Source organism: Cygnus olor, chromosome 25 (genome assembly GCF_009769625.2).
Source record: "Cygnus olor isolate bCygOlo1 chromosome 25, bCygOlo1.pri.v2, whole genome shotgun sequence".
NCBI lineage: Eukaryota > Metazoa > Chordata > Aves > Anseriformes > Anatidae > Cygnus > Cygnus olor.
This window is the reverse complement of record NC_049193.1, coordinates 3,996,251-4,015,098: the sequence shown is the minus strand read 5'-3', so window position 1 is coordinate 4,015,098 and position 18,848 is coordinate 3,996,251. Positions and strand designations below refer to the sequence as shown.

The window sequence follows — 18,848 nt, the reverse complement described above, 5'->3', positions numbered from 1 at the left end:
AGGTCTGCAGCGTTTGGAGGAAACAGCAGGGACAAAATGGACAGTTAATAAAAGGAACAATTGTATGCTGCCTGTTCTAGAGGGCACTTGCTGCCCTTCAAGAACTTTCCTCATCGCATATGCTCTTTATACAGCAAATCTTTATCTTCTATCTCTTTTCTCTACCTTCGTCCGGGAAATGAAACTGGAACAGACATTTCTGGAAATGATGAACTTGATTGGTACAGTTGGGAAGATGTGATTCACAGTTAAAAATGAGCATTGAAATTTGTCCCATTTTTTCACAGTTCAGTATTTGAATTGTATATTTTGTCATTTTAACCTGTTTGTACGACTATGCTTTTTTTTTCTCCTCACCTGAACCCTTCAAATAATGGTATCTGCTGTGTCGGATCGCCAAGAGGTACCCCAGGTACATCCAGTATAAAGATGCAGCCCTAGAGGCATCCGATACCTTGTAAAGTAAAAGGTGTAAATGTGCATTATTTTCTTCTTACGATCCTTTTCTGTGCTTGGAAGAACCACGGCTGCTGTCAGTATTATTGTCAGTGAAATCTGGAGTTTGGGGAGACCTTGTATTTTAGGGATTGGCCAAAAATAAATTCTGGGGTGAGGAGCGTTGCTTTTTTTTTCTCCTAGTCATGCAGCATGGATGAAAAGCTCTGAAGCCTTTAGTCATAACGCTGTAGTCCCATGTTTTCCTTTTAATAAAGCATCCAGTGGGAGAATGTGACATAATTGGTTTCTTGGATTAAGAGATCTTGAAATGGCTGGTGCTACAGATAGAAGATGAAACTCTCCAGCAGGGTTGTGGTTTAAATACAGTAATACGGTGACAAAGTCACGTTATTATGGCATGGTAATTTCGTATTTCTCTTGCAAGAAAACACTCTCTACATGGTTCTGCTGCAAAACAGACGCTTTTGAGTCTCATCAGTGGCACAGAATGTTAAATCTCTCCTTTCCTTGCATTGCATAATCTGGCTGTTGTTCTCCCACAGCAGCAGAAATGATGGAAGAATTGCATAGCCTGGACCCACGAAGGCAGGAACTACTGGAGGCCAGGTTCACTGGAGTTGGTGTTGCCAAGGTGAGTGTAAGTACCTTCTGTAAAAGGCATGACTGCTTGTCCATCCTGCACTGCGCTTTTTTTTCGTTCTACATTGATAATTTTGCTTTGCTAGCAGAATGTTTTACATTGATAGTTGTGTTTTGAGTGCTAATTTGTCTGAAGTATGTTTAAGAGGAATGAAAATGGGATCTCTATGAGCAGACACTGCTATACAGAAGATTTGGGGTCCTAATTAAGTTCTTAGGAGTTGCTCCATCTTGAGGTAGCTTGCACACCCCCAAAAACCAGACAACTTTGTCTTTGGGAATGGGAATCTCATCTATCTCTTCCTTTCTCCAAGTTTTCATTTGAGAATTGAATTTGGCCACTTGTTAGATGTAGTTTCAAGCGTATTGTGTTTGATACAACATGTAACCGGGCTTAATATTTTCAGGAATTTGTTCATCCAGTTCTTTGTGGGTACAATGTGCTAAAATTGTGTACTCGATTGCATGGGACACACAAAAAAAGTACTTGAAGGTAAACCCTCCTATATCAGTGATCCACAACCTGCTAGTAAAATCCCATCTTTGTCCTCACGTACAACTTCATAACAGTTCAGTATCTGGCTTTCCTGAGTAAGGCACCTAATAACAACATTCTGTGGTTGCTTGATATGCTAGCATTAAGTTGTTAGCTCTCCTGATGTCGTTGGTAGCGTTAATTGATTGTCTCTCTGAGCAATGAAATGGTGGCAGAACTCATTTTAAACTAGGTCAGTGATAAGGAGTTTATTTTTGATGAAGATACCAAGTTTTGGACAACATCAAGGTAGAAGGTAAAACGCTAGTTTTGCAGTGTTATTTTTTTTTTGAAGCATCTTAGAATTATTTTGGGAAGAAACTTTGTAGATGTTGTATTTCTTAGAAAACGTGAAAGTAGATCAGAACTTGAAAAACAGTTTAGTTTGAGTTTACACCTTATTTCTGTACTTCCGTCTGGATTCAAACAAGGCTAAGCCCTGGAAGGGAGCATGAATAAGTAAAATATTCAGCATTCAAGTAGCGTAGTAAGGATGATTAACACTAGAAGTTGGGGGTAACTATTGCAGTTACTGAAGTAGGAGTGTGGGTTTTTTGATGTTTTTCCCACCTTTAAGACTTTTTTTTAACGTTAGGTTTTCTACAAGTATAAGTTTATGCTCCATAATGTAGTTATGATCTTGAAAGACATTTTATACAGCATTACAACTTTTTATGTACTTTCTCATCTGTTTCTTGCTTCTTTCCCCTCGCATACGTAACTTTAACATCTTTAGCTGTACCAATAAAAATAAAGCCAAATGACTTTCTAGAATAGCTAAGACTTAGAATCACAGACACTATCGTTGCTTTAAAACAGTGCCAACATACTCAGTGCTCTTGAAAAATGTTAGGAATTGCTCCTTTTAAAGGAAAAGGATACGGGATAGCAAGTCTTAATTGTTTTCTATATGTTTGAGCTAGAAACAGTGTGTACCCTTCCTCTGTATAGGTGCATATTGAAAAACCTTTTTTTAACTAAAGCATACCAAATAATAAGGCCTCATTTCTTGAAGATTGCACTTGGAGCAAAGCTCCTCTTTAACTGAGTTTTGTTTTTACCTGTTGTTCTGCAGTATAGCGTATTACTTTGTATTAGCCAGTAAACTGTTAAAATGCGTTACACTTCAAGCAATATATATTTATTTACTTGCATACTTGCTAATTTGCAATAGATCAGCCAACCATTGATATGAATTAGCATGACTCTACTATGTTGCAGCAAGTCTTGGTTGCAATATTAATCTCAGCTACTACATTCCCTCCCAGGTTGGTGCTTCAAATTCCCTCCCTACCCCCCCAAGTCTCCGTCCGTCATGCTCCGCACTGGCATTGGTAGGTCATTGTCTTAAAGGGAATGTATTGGGAAAGCTGTGATACAATTTGTATGATTCAACTAAGGTTTTTAGCCTTTTCCAATTAAATGTTTAAGGAAAGCTATGTCGAGTAAGTTAGTGCCATCTAGTGGGACTGGGACTGGCACATCCTCCTGGGATAGAAGGTATTCTGTTGCTGTTTATTGCATAAAAGGAAGAAATGTCATCTTAGATGCTCTCCTATTGGGTGAATGGGGCAGGCAGTTACAGCCCCGAGCTTCCTGCCTTCCACTGGCTTGTTGTATCACTTGGTGTGTTTGGCTAGGTTTCTTTAATGTTTAAAAATACAGGGTATATTTTGAGCCTGCGTAAAACTAACGTGCTAGTTTACGTCCTTGATATAAATGCAGCTTTAAAGCCCGTTTTCCCACCGTGTTTGCAAGGATATCTGTACTCGGATCTAAGAACGAACAAAAGTAAGCTGATCGAGGATAAATTTTCGGTCTAGAAACTGGAATAAAAAGCTTCTAGTCATCAGAGTCACAGGATTCTAGAAGAGCTTTCCAGTAACAGTAGTAGAGGGCAGAAATCCTAAACTGTTTTGGAAGCAGCTGTGTGCTGTCACCTCCTGTGGTAGCTGAAGGCACAACCCAATGACCGAGGTCATTTGCAGTCCCAAATGCCTCAAAATTCTGTTGCAAGACTGTGATGAATTCTCTTACTTAATAGTTGGAGAATATATTTCTCTTGACGCTTGGAGTTTATACGTGGAATTTATGAGCAAGGAATGTTTCTAGGCAACTGTTATACTCATGTGGTTCGTCCAGGTCACTAGATAGCTTCAAAAAGCCAGCAGTGCTTTAGATGTCTATTCTTGCCATATGGTAAAGTGCCATTCTTTCCCAAATTCACAAAGCCGGTCCTTGAATTAACGCATGACTGTCTGACATCTACAAGTATTCTGCTTATCTAACTCCTGTTTGTGTTTGTTTATTTAGGGAAAATCTAAGCGTGTTCAGTTGAGGCGTTATTCTGACTAGTCATCTCAGGCATCTTTCCTGGGTCAGTAGGTACAGAAGACAAAAAGTAGTTTGTTTCTGGAGATAACATTGTTTAGTTTTGTCTGTTCTCATCTTCTGCCTCCCTTCTCCCTGCCTGGGTGCCGGCTTTAAGATACCACGCAGGTTAGCTCTGAAGGATTTGTCATTTCCAGAGACTTTTACTGGATAAGAATTGGAATAGGTAATTGTGCTGGATGGATTTGTTTGCACACAGCTTGCTTCAGGCCTAACCAGGGTGGATCATAGCTGCAGCGTGCATTTCTTCTACAAATTTGGTCTTTAAAAGATCTTCCAACTAAGCTGCGTGCACCACTTTATTATAGCTAATCTAAAAAGGCTGAAGTATTTCTAGAGAGAGTAACTGTCTGTCTTGCTGTAGGAATGTTGTAGGTCTGGAGGACTGTGCTGGAATTGAAGTGTTGGTGGTAGCTACAGCTCTCTGCCCTCCCTCTGTGTGGTGTCACAAAGAGGGAAATGAAAATAACCTGAATAATGTCGCTTACGTCGCAGGACATCTGCCTCCAAAAAGAGGATAAATGGATCATAAAAAAGAACAGCATTTACTTGTATTATTTTGTTGTTGCCTTTTTTTGTTTGTTTTTCCCTTTTTCTGTCGCTCTAGGATGGAAAGTCTTGATTAGTTCAGTAACTACCAGTTGTTTGGTCTACTTAGCAGTGTTTTTAGCAGCAAAAGTTACTAGGTTGAGAATTAATGTATGAGCGTAATTGTATCTTCCCTGGAGGGAAGCAGGGCTGCACAGTAGTCCTTGACAGGTGTCACGTGCCACCAGAAGAACTAATTAATAAGAGTTTTGAAGCTTAGAAATGAATTTATCAGCTACCACAGAAAGTGCCAGGACTTTATGCCAGATACTTGAAAATTGCTTGGATGCTTCTTTGTGCATCACGACTTATTTCAAGCCATTGTCTGGCTGCTGGAGTTCAGGAATAGTTGTCAGATCTCAGTTCTGCTTCTGCCCCTGAGATGAGGTTCAGGGTGAGTTGCGTGACCCTTCTGTCCAGTTTGCCATCAGTAAAATAAAAATATTGTTTTTTCATTGAGGGAACTCTGGAGGTATAATGGGAGCCAAGCAAATCCTGTTGCAAATATGCTTACCCATCAGCTGTGGTGGAAGTTACCTGTGAACGTCTGATAGCAGATAACTTCCCGTGGCAAAAAGACAAACCTGGAACACAGAAGTGATGTGGGGATCTCGTTATTGGCCATAATGTTGCTTAACATGGGGCTTTTCTAGAAGCCCAGTTAAGAAGCAGTCTTTAATTCTCCCACGTGGAGTCAGCGGTAACTTTGAGTGGAATTAAGGACTGACTTTTTCCCTTTGAAATCTCTTGATTTGCTACAGAGTTCAGAATAATTTGGGCTGCATTGGCCTGAGGTAGTGAAGCACATCTCCGCCACTGAGTTAGCAAGAGAGTTTTGCAACGCACGTAAACCCACATGTGAGGCTCCAGCTAGGCAGCTTGGATTCCTAGAGCTCTCTTCCAGTCTGAGGAGTTGCAGAGCAGAAAATGGAGACTGGACAACAGAAGAGTTGTGGACGAGCCTGAAGGATCATTTCTGGCAGCTTGGAGAGGCTGAGGAAATGCACGAGTCATGCAAGGCAGTATTTAGGCTTGAACAGGAGGTAGGTAAGGGAGGCCTGAGTCAGACTAACTTTGTTCCAGAAGATGTGATGGGAGCTATTATCAGGTTAAGTTGTTTCTATTGAAACTGCAGCCGTTGTGCCTTGTTTGTGGCCCTCCCTGGGCTCTCGCAAAGGGAGAAATGACTAACTAGCTTGTGTAAATGGACAGGATTTTAATTCTTGCCTTTGAGTAGGAGTCTTGAAAGGGCCTGCGAACTCTTCATCCACTTCTCAACATGGAGGTGTTGTCGTGCAGAGGTAGGCCACGGACTCAAAGCAGCAGTTGAAAGGTGAATCACAAGGGAAAAGAGCACGCCAGCTTATCTCGGAAAGAAATTCCTCGCAGAGGAGGATGTGTGTGCTGTTCTTGTGCTTGTCATTTGGGTAAACACTATAGGAGCCATTAGCTTATTTCAGATGACCCATGTATTTCAGATTTTTGCAGAGCCCCATCACGGTTTCTCTTGACAGGGAATAGTGGATGAGGGGGCCGGAAGCAATACTGGAGAAATGCGGTATTATCCCGAAGTAGTCGGTGCTAGAAAAGCCAGATACCAGTGAAAATGACTTCAGGAACAAAATTCATAAGCCCTTCCCTTGTGAACTATGGCATGCTCATTCCCTACTACTACTTCCCCAGCTGTATTCTGATGTTAGTATTTCTTGCTCCTGCTTACTTGTTTTTCCCCCAAAATTCACATTCATTCCTTTAATTCCTTTTGTGTCACGACCACTTAAAATGGTATGCTAAATTAAGTACTGAACATTTATCCAGTGTCAGTTGCTGAGTTAAATATAAATAGTCAGGAATGATAAAACATAAATTTGAAGATTTTTTTTAGTCCGTGCACACACTTACTCCCTCACTGTCAGCTGAGGGGCAGATGCTGAGATGTATAGCTTCTCATATCCATTGTCTAAACCTGTTGCTACCAGCAGTGGCTAACACGAGGTTGTGTGTGAAACCAGATACGTAGCTGGATGAGCGTGAAAACTGTTGTGTTCTTCCTCTTGCATAACTGAGAGGAGAGGTGCAGCTGAGGACTAGGCCGTGCTCCTCGAACATCCTTGATATTGCATCCTTATTGCTTCAAGTGCAGCATGTTCTAACAAACAATCTGTGTTTCCATAGCCAAAACACCTCAAAACAAGACTTTTTTGCTAACAGTTTGACTCGAGCAAGATGCTTTAGCTTCTTGCCTGTAAGATAGGCCTCATACTTTACAGTAAAAGAAGTGGAAGGCTGTCTTGAAGATAACGAAGGGAAAGAAAACTTGCTCAGTGGAAATAAGTCAAAAAGTGTCTATAGAGGGTTTTGCATTTGTTCACAGTGTCAATAAACATGGCAGTGAACTTGCTAGATATTTATAAACAACTGACAAGCTTTTCTTTCCTGACTCCGAAACTGAGTACTCGATTCCTTTCCACCCTTTCTATTCCTGTGTTAGCTTCAATTTTATGATTTTGTCACTGTAGTTTCTAGAGGAAGTTTTTAAAGTAAAGGGAAATTAGTATTTTTGCTCTTCAAGAACTTGTAATCTGAATTGAATTGCTCTTTTGCTAATATAAAAAAAAAGGATTTGATTCCAACTCCTCTGGAACTGCAAATCCCACGTGGAATATTACAGGTAGCTGTGTATTGGAAGGAAGAAAAACATTTTTAGGTACTTTTCCAGCTGCTTGCATTTCAGAACTTTATATTCTGGTGCAAATAGACGGGATTTTTTGTATAGGTGAGGTTAAACCTGTATTTCTTAAAAATCTTAGGACTGCTTCTAACTATAGATGGCTTTATCAGCTTATTACCCCAGGTTGCCCTGGAGTGCAGGTCAGCGCCATGGCCACATGCTTTCAACCGCAATGTCTATGCGAAGCTCAAATGTGGCGTTTTGGGACAGCTGTTCCTGTCACTTGCTCTCCACGTGCAAAATGGAGGCACCAAATCTTAACCAAACGTGGAAACAACTTTCATCTTGGTTATGTCAGAGCCCCAGCCTGTCCATCCGAGACCAGCAGATGCTAACTTGTTGGGATGCTTCCACACCTAATCGAGCTTTCACACTCGCACAGGAGGCTGGTGGCTTGGCCGTGCTGCTGAGGTTTCAGCGCACGAGAGGAAGCGAAGGATTTTAGAGGACGTCGCTTGTGCTGTTTGTAAACAAGCTTTGTACGTAGGTGAAAAGATCAGCTTTCTATCGCCGCTTGCCATCAGACAATACATTTATTATCAAGGAGGACTTCATGTGGATGTAGTTAAGGTTAGTGTTGGCAGTTCTGTTAAGTTCTGTTGGCCAAGAAATAAATCTCTGTGACAAACGGGGGCAGTACCCTCGTGAGCCATCGCAGTGGAGAGGTTCCAGGGCAGACGGAGGTGGGAGCTTGCTTCTCCGTATAAAAAGCAACTTAATTTTAATCTTTTGCCTCACCGAGGGCGCAAGGTAAAATGAGCTATTTGTGTGATGAGTTGAAGGGGAAAATAGTATGGCTTAAAGCATATCTGCAATGTCTTTTTCAGTAATTTGCGTTTGGAAGGGAATCCTGAATGTGTAGCTTCCTGAGCTGTTCAAGTGTAGGCTTTTTTTTTTTATTCCCTTGAAGCAACTCTGTCCTTTAAGGAGTAACAAATTTGCTAGTTAACATTCACAGAGTAACACGGGAGGTAAACAGAACTTGTGCTTGGTGCGGATGCCTGATTGGGAATGGGGTTAGTAATAGCTAGGTTGTGTCACAAGCTTAATTTGATGGTGGTGTTTGTCTTATAAATGGGGAAGGGAGAACTGCCACCCTCAAAAACAATCTGTTGTGGGATTCTTCTGTGGTATTAAGGCTTCTTCTCTACCCCTCCCATAAGTCTTCTTTTCAAGTATATAATGAGAAGTGGCTTTGCCTTGAGGAAAGGTTGATTGGTGGGAAGTGGTTACTGCAAAAATAAGAATGCCAAAATAGAATGAATCTTTGGGAGAAGATGCTCACAAGTTATTAATGGAGAGTTGGCTTTATCATGTCATTCTTCCTGTTAATGCATTTCATCAGTAATTGTGAATCTTGTTTTTATATCTTTGTCAAATTTGTCTAGATTTCTTAAGTTAGGTCCGTGGGAGGATGCTTTTGTGTCAGAGCACTAGGCTAAAACAGTGACTTTGCATGATTCACTTTTCTTTCTTTTTAAAAACAACTTAAAGAGATTTTTAGAAAATAATTTTCAAAAGCGCTTGTGTACCTTAAATGTAGGTGTGTATCCAGCAGAGCCTGCAAAGATGCTAGACTCTTGTAGGTAACTGGATACTCTTTAGGTAAATCTGTTCCAGCCTCTTGGATTTGTGCTTTAGCGTGGCAGAAGCGGCTGCTTTATGGGCAGGTCAGCCTTGGGTCCATAAAAGAGCCTAGTGAGAGAGATTATTTTATGCGTGACGGTTCTACTGCTGTTAACACAACTTCCACTTGTTCATTTCTTTAGTGTGGGGGGAAAAAAGCATTAAATACACATTTTCAAGAAAAATCAGTGGTACTGCCAGCATCTGATAACAGCAAGGGGTGCCTTGCCAGATGGAAGATACCTTTAAACTCATAGCCCAAGGTCGAGCAGATGCTTGCCTGAAGAGCTGAGCTTTGAACTAATGCTCCTCAACAAATCCAAAGTTTTGTTTCTCAAGCCAGTTGCCTTAGACCTTTGTGAATAGTGCTTTGGCTGTTTTGTGATTGTGGTTAAATAGGACAATTAGGGTTTAAATCGACCCAGAAATACCACTCCAAAGGCCAGATCAGTACGCTGAGAAAAGACTGTCTAACTGGCAGTCCAGTTTCCATCTTGCTCCAAATGGCTTCTGGAGGTTTTTAGTGCTCTAGCATGTGTCTAGGCATTTGACCCGTGTTGCTGCTGTATCCACATGGCTTAGAGCAGCGTAGTTAGCCCAGAGGTGCAGTGTGTGGTAGGGTGTGTCTGCCGTGTACGGGGATCATTTCTAACGGTCTCTGCTTGTTTTTCACTAGGGTCCATTAAATAGTGAGTCTTCCAACCAGAGCTTGTGCAGCGTGGGTTCTCTCAGTGATAAGGAACTGGAGGTAAGCAGGCACAAATACTAACGGTAATGGGGTTTTCAAAACAGAATTTTGTGAGAGCGAATGACAGTGGTGTTTGTTTGGGGTGTGAAAGGGACTAGCAGAAATACCTAGTCTCGTTCTAACCCTACAGCCTTCGGACCATGCTATGAAACAATCCTTTTTGAAGCTTCCCACTGCAGCAGGCAGATTTTACCCAACCCCAAAAACACAGTAATCATAAAATTCAGCTTATGAAATTGTTTTCAGCTGCATTGTGATTTGTTTGTGGCTTTGGCTAAAGTGTAGGCCAAATAAAAAGCCAGAGAGCGTTAATGGAAAAGTTTGCCTTGCCTATCAAATATGAGTTTGCAGAAGTCTACAAAGCTGAGCGTTTTTATGAATCACTCTGTGGAAGTATGGGGAGGTGAAAATTGGTGCTTTGTCCCTGTTTAATCTTACTGCTTTAGTGTTAACTATTTCAAAACACTTGCTAAAGCAGCTGTAAAATGAATTGCAAAGTTCATCTTTTTGCTTTAAAACTCCATGTTAATAAAATAATGTCTCAAATTAGAGTGCATTTTCTTAAGACTTTAAAGAACTTCCCACCCAATTATCAGGTAAGTTTTGGATCATATTTCCCTCCATTATATGGCAGTACTGATAACTATCTGGTGAAGCTAAGTCTTTCGAGAATGAAATACCCATACAAGTGAGTACAGCTAATAGTGAAAGATTGAGTATGAAGTCTTATTTTACTTGATTTTTGATAGGCTTGTGTGGAATGATTTAAATTGACCAAACTGATGTAATCAAATCTGCCATTCCTGGCTTTTCAGTCTATAAAACATAACGTTGTGTGTAATTTTGGTTATATAAATGTACTTAAGTGGAAGAACAACCAAAACTGAATCTCATTAATATGCTTAGAATTCCACAGGGGCTGTGCTGGGGCCTGTGGTGTTACCGTTGCTCCAACACTGCTCGTGAATTACTCTTCGCCCAGCAGTGAGGAGGCAATTTCATTGACTTATACGCGTTCGGGAGCTGGTGCGACAAGTGTCTAGATCATTACAGAGTTTTCAGTCTCTCCATTCTGAAAAGTGCTTTGCAGACATGATGGCCACCCCTCTCTTAACATCTCCTACATCGTCATCTTACCAAAATAACGTCAGTGACCGCCCAGTTGGTGACGTGGGACCGTGGATGTCCAGCATCCACTGGGGACACAGCCAGATTTAGGTTCTGGCTGCGTCAGCTTTATTCTTTCTGCTGTTAAAGAAGGTAGATTGATTTCTGTGCTTACTGTGTGCAAGTCTTTTGGCAGAGATCTTAAACAGGGTACTTTGGACTTTGGTTTCCAAAGAGCATGAAGCTTAGGTTTGCCACAAACTTTCTGGCCATGGCTTTCCCTCCCCCAGTGTTGTTTTGCACGCTGCGGTTTTCTTTCTGCCCCTGGGCTATGGTTTAGTGGTGACTGAAGTGATTGCAGAGCTTATAGCTTGGAAATTATTTGGGACCCTTAGGGATAAGAGATGGTTTTAAAATGACATTGACGATGGGAATGACAAGATATCTTTCTCTCCAGCAGCCTTGGTAAGCTGCTTCCAGTGCTCTGCATCCTATTGTTCTCAGCAGATTGATTGGGCCACATCAGTGACCCTGGTGGCAGGAAAGCACCATGCCAGCGTCCCCCCACTCCAGTGTGTCTCTGTTTTCAGCCTTGTACGGCTAGGCATGATGCTTCCAGAGGCTTCAACCGGTGCTCTGTATTGTGCCTGCCCATAAATATATTGCTGTCCAGTTGTAAGCTGCACCTTTAGGCCTTTGGCTGCTCCCCGAAGGTGCAGATGCAACTGACCCTCAGCTTCAATGAGAGCAGATGCAAAGCAAACTGAAGTTCAGATGAAATACATCTGCGGTGGCTTTCTCCTGGCTGCCTGCTTGGGGAGCTCTCCCTTTGTGCAAGGTTGCAGATGTGCACCATGGGCAGGATGGTTCCCGTAGCCAACAGCAAACAGCTTCGGGAACGAGCAGAGCTGCAGGCAAGATGAATTGTCCTGGTAGACTGAGAGTGGCCGCTGCACTGTAAATCTGGATGTCTGTACTCCAACCTCTTGTCGTTGGGGCCTGTTCTCAGCCACCTTTCACCTTTTGTGCCAGCGCTGCAGTCACCCTGAAATGGTTTATGCATTGTTTTTTTTCCAAGTGTTTGGGCTTGTTCTGTTAACTGTGTGAGGTAACTGGGCAGTAGAGGCTGGCTTACTGCAGCTGAAATAGGAAAAAAATAAAAACAAACTAATTCCTAACCACATTCTCTCCGTTCTGCAGTGCATATATCCAAAGGTAGCAGCTATTTGAGAGCCATTGTTTCTTTAAATACCAGCAGTAGAAGCGAATGCACCAGAGAACTAAAATGGCCACTGGGGATATGGAGCAGATTATTGTGTTTTGGCATTTTCTTTAAATTTTGGAATAACTGCAGAAATGTTAATTTTGAAGTATTGTTTAACAGACTCCTGAGAAAAAACAGAATGACCAGCGGAATAGGAAAAGGAAAGCAGAACCGTATGAGACCAGTCAAGGTAATCCATTCTCCTGACCCTGCTGCAGGATTTCCGAACGGTTGGTAATTTGTGCACGTTTTGCACAGTCAGTGTCCTAGGAAACTAATGGCTCTTCTCAAGGGTGTGTCAGGCAGCTTGTTATAAACTACTCCATGATGGTGTAGTTCTCTTCTGGGAGCCCTGTTGTCCTCATTGGCAGGAAAACACTCGTCTTCAGCTTATTTGCACAAACTATCCCATTTTTATGGGACAGACTGCCCAAAGGCTTAATATGGCTTCTCTGAAGTGTTGTTCTGGTCCTGTGTCACTACATATACAGCAGCCAGACTTCAAAATACAGGCTGTACTCTCTCTCTTTCTTATTTGAGACGTATGCCTGCCTTGTTAAAGTAGGTTCTCACCATAACAAATAGAGAACAAACTGTACTCAAGTATAAAGCAAGCAGTGCCGTCTCGAAGTACTAAGAAAAACCCAGAGCATTTCAGTCCAAGTTCAGATTTTCTAGCAAATGGGCATAGGGGCAGATTTCTAGTTCTTTTATGCTTCAAAAGAAAGTAATAAGGATTGTGTTGACAGAATGGCTTTGATAATATTATAATAAGAGAAAAGGGCTACGTTTTAATGAGCTGCTATTAAGCCACCACTAGCTATCTCTTTAACTCTTATAGGAATGCTGGTGAGAGATTTAATGTGCAGTAATTTACCCGAAGGTGAAGGAGTAAAAGTACCCCTTGTTCTGCCCTCAGCTTAAAGGAAAGTTTTGGAGAACCCGTGCAACATTCAGTGAGGTTTAGTGTTTTCTAAGTCCTTCAGCGAGTACAAATGCTGTTTGATTAGATTTGACATGTTCAAAATTGATTGTTAATTGGATCGCCAACTGTAAACCCTCCCAAAACAGCACAAGAGCTGTAACCCTGGGGCAGTCTTTTGTTTTGCAGAAGCTTTTGTTACGATAGGTGGTGCACCTTTATGTGGGGAGAGGAGTGTCAAAGTGTAGAAGTCGCTTTTCAGAAAACTACTTCATAACTTCTGTACTTAAAATATCAACTCTTCATTCTTTGTTTTCCTTCTCAGGAAAAGGCACTCCTAGAGGACATAAAATTAGCGATTATTTTGAGGTAAGCATCTTTGTCGTTTGAGAAGTCAGAATTCACATTATGCAAAATCTGAAGATGGAAGTCTGTAGCGAGACTTCTGTTACTGATCCCTCACATTAAATAGCAGCTGGGAGTCATTGATCGATGAGGTTAACCTGCAAATCTGCTTAGCTAGGGGATGTGAGACTTTTGGAAGCTGGTTTTTAAGTTGCTTTCTCTTTGAACGGTTGATAAAGGATTTTTTTAAAGAACAACCATAGTAGTTCTATGGATTGGAGGTTGACTTCCACTGAAACCTGTATCTCAGATGAGGATACTTGAGCTCTTAGTGTGCAAACCTACATTGATAAATGTCCAGCGCTGCAAAGGAATCTACCTGCAAAGTCCTGACAATTTGAGTAGGAAGTTTCTTACAGGGTTCCCTCTTTAGAGGTAGCTTGCCATGGGAAGCTGTCATGACGAAGGAAAGGGTGGAATCCCCTGTCCCCCGTCACCACTCCCCATCCACCCACCCAAAAAAAGTTTCTTTATTTTAGTGAATAGCTTGGAGTCAGAAATTAAGTGCTTATTAGTGTTATTGCTTTCCTGGCTTAAGTGTTTAAGTGTGAGGCATTGTGCGGTGCAGGAGCATACAAATTCCTGTACCAACCCGATCAGTTGTCCAGCTGATTTGCTGTCTTTGACAGTGACTGGCACAAATACTTCAGTGGAAGTGCATATTTCTTGCCACTTCTGTGCTGCAGAGTTAGACACCTCCTTACAGCAAATGGGATTCCTAATTCTGTGCAGTAAATAATTAGCGTGTAGCCAAGTACGTGAGTTTATATCATTTTTTGTCTTAAAATGAGAAATGTACTCCATGCAAATGTGAATGTTTGTCTGAAATGCTTTTGCTGTTATTTTTGAAAACAGCAAATGAAATTTCAAGTTTTTCCTCCCAGCTTATCTTCAGTTTGTTTAAATGATCCCTAGAGCCCGTATGGCTTCATTTTTAAGATTGTGTTGGTTCTGTCTCTGTTAAATTTGCATAAATATAGCATCTCTGTGGAATTACTGATGATCAAATATGTTGCTTTGGCCAGTTTGCTGGGGGAAGCGGCCCAGGAACCAGTCCTGGTAGAAGTGTGCCACCAGTAGCCAGATCGTCACCGCAGCATTCCTTATCCAACCCGTTACCGGTAAGCGTACTGCCTGGGGACAGTGCGGGGGGCATGGCGATGATTGGGTTGGTGGCTGTGCTTCAGACAGGTAATAAAGCGTCCTGCACAGGAAGGAAGGGTCTCTTGGTGAGTGATTTCCTGTGGTCTGTATTGTTTTTCCTTTCTTGGCTTGGTTCATTTTTCTTGTTGTTTTGGTTTTTATATCTGAAACTGGGTTCTGGCAGCAAAGTCAGATTTCTAGAACCCTGTAACAGTTTTCAGTCCAGTTGTTAATGATGTATCAGAGCTTAAAGCATGCAAGATCAATATTCTTAGCATGCTTCGTGATTACGGATAGGTTGCTGTCCTTAATAAAAGGTGGAATGGATGTATTTTCTTACCTTGTGTTCCACTAGTGCTCATGAACTTCTATGTGAAGTTGGGATTATCATGTATGTTTGTATAGCGCTACCACAATGATATCCTGATCTTGGTTGCACCCTTTGGGTGTACAGAAAAATGTGCATAACATAGTAATATTGGGAACATCCTTTATTTCTGTCTGTATGTGACTTGAGCATTAGCAAAAGCTTGCAAAGAAATGTGTATACGAGCACGTCTGTTGCTGTTCTTTGTTAAATAATTCCATTTTGCTGCCTGAACATTTCTGCAAGATCTGAATATGAAGGAATAACCAGTATTTTTAAGCCATTTTAGCACAAAGCAGCTAAAGAAATTTCTTTCAGCTGGTAAAGCAGTATTCAGAGGCCCTGGTGCTTGATCTCTAATTCTGAGTGTTGCCAGTGCCCTTATGTAAAATTTTTCAGCATTTGTTGAGCCTCGTAGAAGTACAGAGTATGGGAGAGGTTTAGTTATACCAAAAACCAAATGCAAAGGCTTTTCTGATTACATTATTCTGCAGAGACCTTTGCACAGTTCATGAATGTGTACTGAACTAAATCCCACCACTCAATGCTCTGCTCAGAATTCAATATATGTTGCTAGATTTTTGGGAGCTTTGTAATGCTGCTGTAAGGGAGAGATTCAGATATGGCTTCTAGATGTTTGTGATGTTTATAAAAATTAAAATATCTGGATAATTGAACATCCTTGTCTTATTAATTCACTAATACTCCTCCTTAAAGAGAAAGTTAATGAACGAAGTAACGTCTCTGTTGCAGATGAATGATATCCTAGGGACAGTTCTTTATTCCAGCAGATGAGCTACCCTACAAGTGTTTATAATGGGATCAATTGATTCTTCCTTTGCTTTTCTTCTCCTCCACTTGAACATATTGAGTAGGTAAACGTTTGAACAGGACGTTGCTCAGGTGGTGAAGACCGATGGTACAGTTAGTTTGAGCTTGGTCAGTTTGTCTCTCTCCTTATGCAGGTGCTCTTTGTGTTTCTTATCTTCTGTTCTTTACTCTTGCAGCTAAACTTGCAGTGTTTGCATATTCATAACAAACTATTATGTGCATTTGCAAGATCTATCCTCTTCTTACAAACTGAGTATCAACGGTTTGAGCTAAGCCCAAAAAATGGGGGGATGAGTGAAAACTGGAGAAGATGGAGTATCTTATCCGTTGCAGATGTCAGTGTGGTCTAGGAAGTGAGCGGAGTGTTAAAATGTCTTTCACAGTGAGACAAACCTCCTCCAAACCCGTGAGTTAATGTGTACTGTACTGGAAATTTTCTGCAATCAGAACTTGCGGAGGAATTGTACTGGCTTCAGGTTGTTACCTCTCGTCTTCAAATCTCTTGACTGCTTTGAATTGCCTTGCTTCTCCCTTGATCGGAAGAATGATGTGCAGGTCTTCAGACTTTTTGCAAGGTCGCTCTCGTATACAAGCATTCTGTTGGGGGAAGAAAGAATGCTCTTGACATCTGTAATGCTAGCCAGAAAATATGCTGCAGGTTGCAATTTAGGTTTTGAGAGAAAGTGGAGTCTGACCTGACTGTTTACTTTCTGTGTGGCATATGTCTGGCCTGGAGTTATGGCTTGGAAGGTCTTAGATGAGTATTACCCAGGCTGCCAAGTTTTAGTGGTGTTGGGCTGGCTTTTGAAGCAAGAGCAACAAGATTCTGAGTGCTGTAATCAACGTAGCTCAGATAATTCTTGTTCTTACTCAACTCAATTCCCATATCACCTTTGGAAAATTAGTATACTGAATGAGAAAGGAGATGGCCTTTGCATGTGCTATGCATCTCAAAAAGATTTTTTAGAAATATGTTAGTATTTTACTTATCTTGCAAGAGGTTGGTCCCTGCTTTAATGACAGAAATGAAGCTACCATGATGTCTGGGTCCCAGACACGGTTAGGTTGCTGACGTAGCAGTTCAGTATTGGTTTAAATTTTAAAATGAGTCCTTAGTAAACAAAGTATTGTAACTTCAAGTTGCAGTGTACTAAGATATTTTGCCTCTCTGGCTCCAAAATGCAAGTATTTGCAAAGGAAGGGTGTGTGTTAACTGACAAGGAATTCTGTCCTGTGTGTTCATTTGTTACGTTTTTTTTAATTGCTAACTTCATCTACTTTTTGATGTCTGCCATTGGAACAAACATTCCAGGAATTCTGTCTGAGTTATCAGATCCTCACCATGCTGCCTGCCCATTCCTGAGCTGCTGCTTCACTGACAACAGTTTTGGCAGAGTCAGAGAATCGCTTTTAAAAAAAAAAAAAAGTTCATTGTATTTTTTTTGACTATGTTACAGCGGCGAGTGGAGCAGCCGCTGTATGGGGTAGACGGCAGCACAGCAAAGGAACCACAGGAGGATCACTCTGCTCTGCCAACGCTGATGTCGGTGATGCTGGCGAAACAGCGGCTAGAGAATGAGCAGCTGGCACAGAGGGGAGGTGGCCTCTGCTTTACTTTTGTCTCGGTGAGCAGCTCTGGAAAGACTTGAATGCCAGGGGATGGTTCTAGTTAAGGGATGGGGCATTTGAAGCAGCTCAAGTGCAGCCTGGTTTATTGATGACCAAGTCTACCATCTTCTGGTAAGTTCATCTTCCTTGTGAAGAGTTCAAGGTCCCAGGCTATCCTTGTTTAATAAAATGAGATGAGTTTTAAGTTAACGATTCAAAAGTTTTGCGTAGATCAAAATAGTAGTATCTGAGTGACTACTCAAATGAGAAAAACAAAAAGAGCAGAGTATAGACTTGCTTTTAGAAGTGTTAGTTTTGGCCTAGCTTAATCTCAGCTGACAGAATTATATTAGGTTTTTAAAAGCTTTGTCTTTTAGCAGGTTGGGCCAGACTCTTGAGAGGAGTTGTTCTCGTGTTTTAATGAACTAAGTCTCTAGAGCATTCTTAAAACTTAAAAGTATGGTACCCAGGCCAGCCTACACCTCCCATGTAAAGATAAGGGTATCTGCATGGGCACTAGCAGTCGTTTTGAGGAGCATATAACAATACACTAACTTTCTTTTGCAGGCCCAGCAAGGCAGCCCATCTTCTACGGGATCAGGGAACACTGAGCATTCCTGCACTTCCCAAAAACAGATTTCCATCCAGCACAAACAGTCACAGGTATAGCTTACTAGATGATGCATCTCTTGGATATGAGATTTAAGCTTGACGCAGCTTGTCTTCTGCATGAGAGGATGTCAATTGCAGTAGACGTAATGCCTCCAGTGAAAAAGAACTGGTAGTACCAACTCTGTCTGTAACTGTACCGATTGAAGGTGAATCACTCTGAACTTTGTTCCTTATCCTGTAAAGGATGCTTCTCAATTCAGCTACTGGAGTTTGCTTGATCTGTTACTGAAGCTTTTTCCTGTCAGTGCTGTGGGCAGCTCTTCAGCTGCATGAGAACGTGATCGGGGAGGAGTAGCTCTGGGTTGCCCTGTCGTTTCAGTTGTGTTGTATCCTGAATGGTCTTCCTCTCCTATAAAAGTGAAGACGTGACGGAAAGCTGAATGATAGTTATGGATACCTCTAAGCACTGGCTCATGGGTGCATCCACACTGATTACAGTACAGATATCCACAGCTGCAAGTTCTTTGTCTTCTGCAGTTAAGAGTACACCTGTGGTGTAGTTTGCCCTGCGAAGGTGGAACCTGATGTGTTCCTGACAGTGCTTCTCAGCAACTTCACTGAGCTGGAGTCGAGAAGAAGAGTAGCTGTTTTGTCTGTGCCACTGTCTTCTGGTGCCTTTTATACTCTGTTAAGATTCTTCTTGTGGCTTCATGGCGAGATTTACTTTTAGCTGTATCATCTGTTTCGTGTAAGGACATTCAGCTTTATCTGCAATGCATCTTGCTCATTTCTTCTGCAAGCCTGCTCTTAGTCTTCTGATTTTCATCTCTGATTTCTCTGTGACTGACCCTTCCCTCAAGTGATTTCTAAAC

The 18,848-nt window shown here is 41.6% G+C and overlaps 1 protein-coding gene across 7 annotated transcripts in view; it reads left to right on the top strand.

Annotated features, from left to right (window-relative positions):
• The window catches only part of TLK2 (tousled like kinase 2), a 44,857-nt gene that overhangs the window by 1,466 nt on the left and 24,543 nt on the right, over window positions 1-18,848 (top strand). The window contains exons 2-9 of one of the 7 annotated variants that reach the window (XM_040536693.1): window positions 1,005-1,090; window positions 2,902-2,967; window positions 9,646-9,717; window positions 12,209-12,278; window positions 13,336-13,379; window positions 14,441-14,536; window positions 17,214-17,381; window positions 17,932-18,027. In XM_040536693.1, the coding sequence (XP_040392627.1) occupies window positions 1,010-1,090; window positions 2,902-2,967; window positions 9,646-9,717; window positions 12,209-12,278; window positions 13,336-13,379; window positions 14,441-14,536; window positions 17,214-17,381; window positions 17,932-18,027 (693 nt within the window). In that variant the 5' untranslated portion in view covers window positions 1,005-1,009. Of the gene's footprint in view, window positions 1-1,001; window positions 1,091-2,901; window positions 2,968-5,373; window positions 5,656-9,645; window positions 9,718-12,208; window positions 12,279-13,335; window positions 13,380-14,440; window positions 14,537-17,213; window positions 17,382-17,931; window positions 18,028-18,848 lie in introns of those variants that run through there. The other 6 variants (XM_040536691.1, XM_040536696.1, XM_040536697.1 and 3 more) reach the window with 6 other exon arrangements.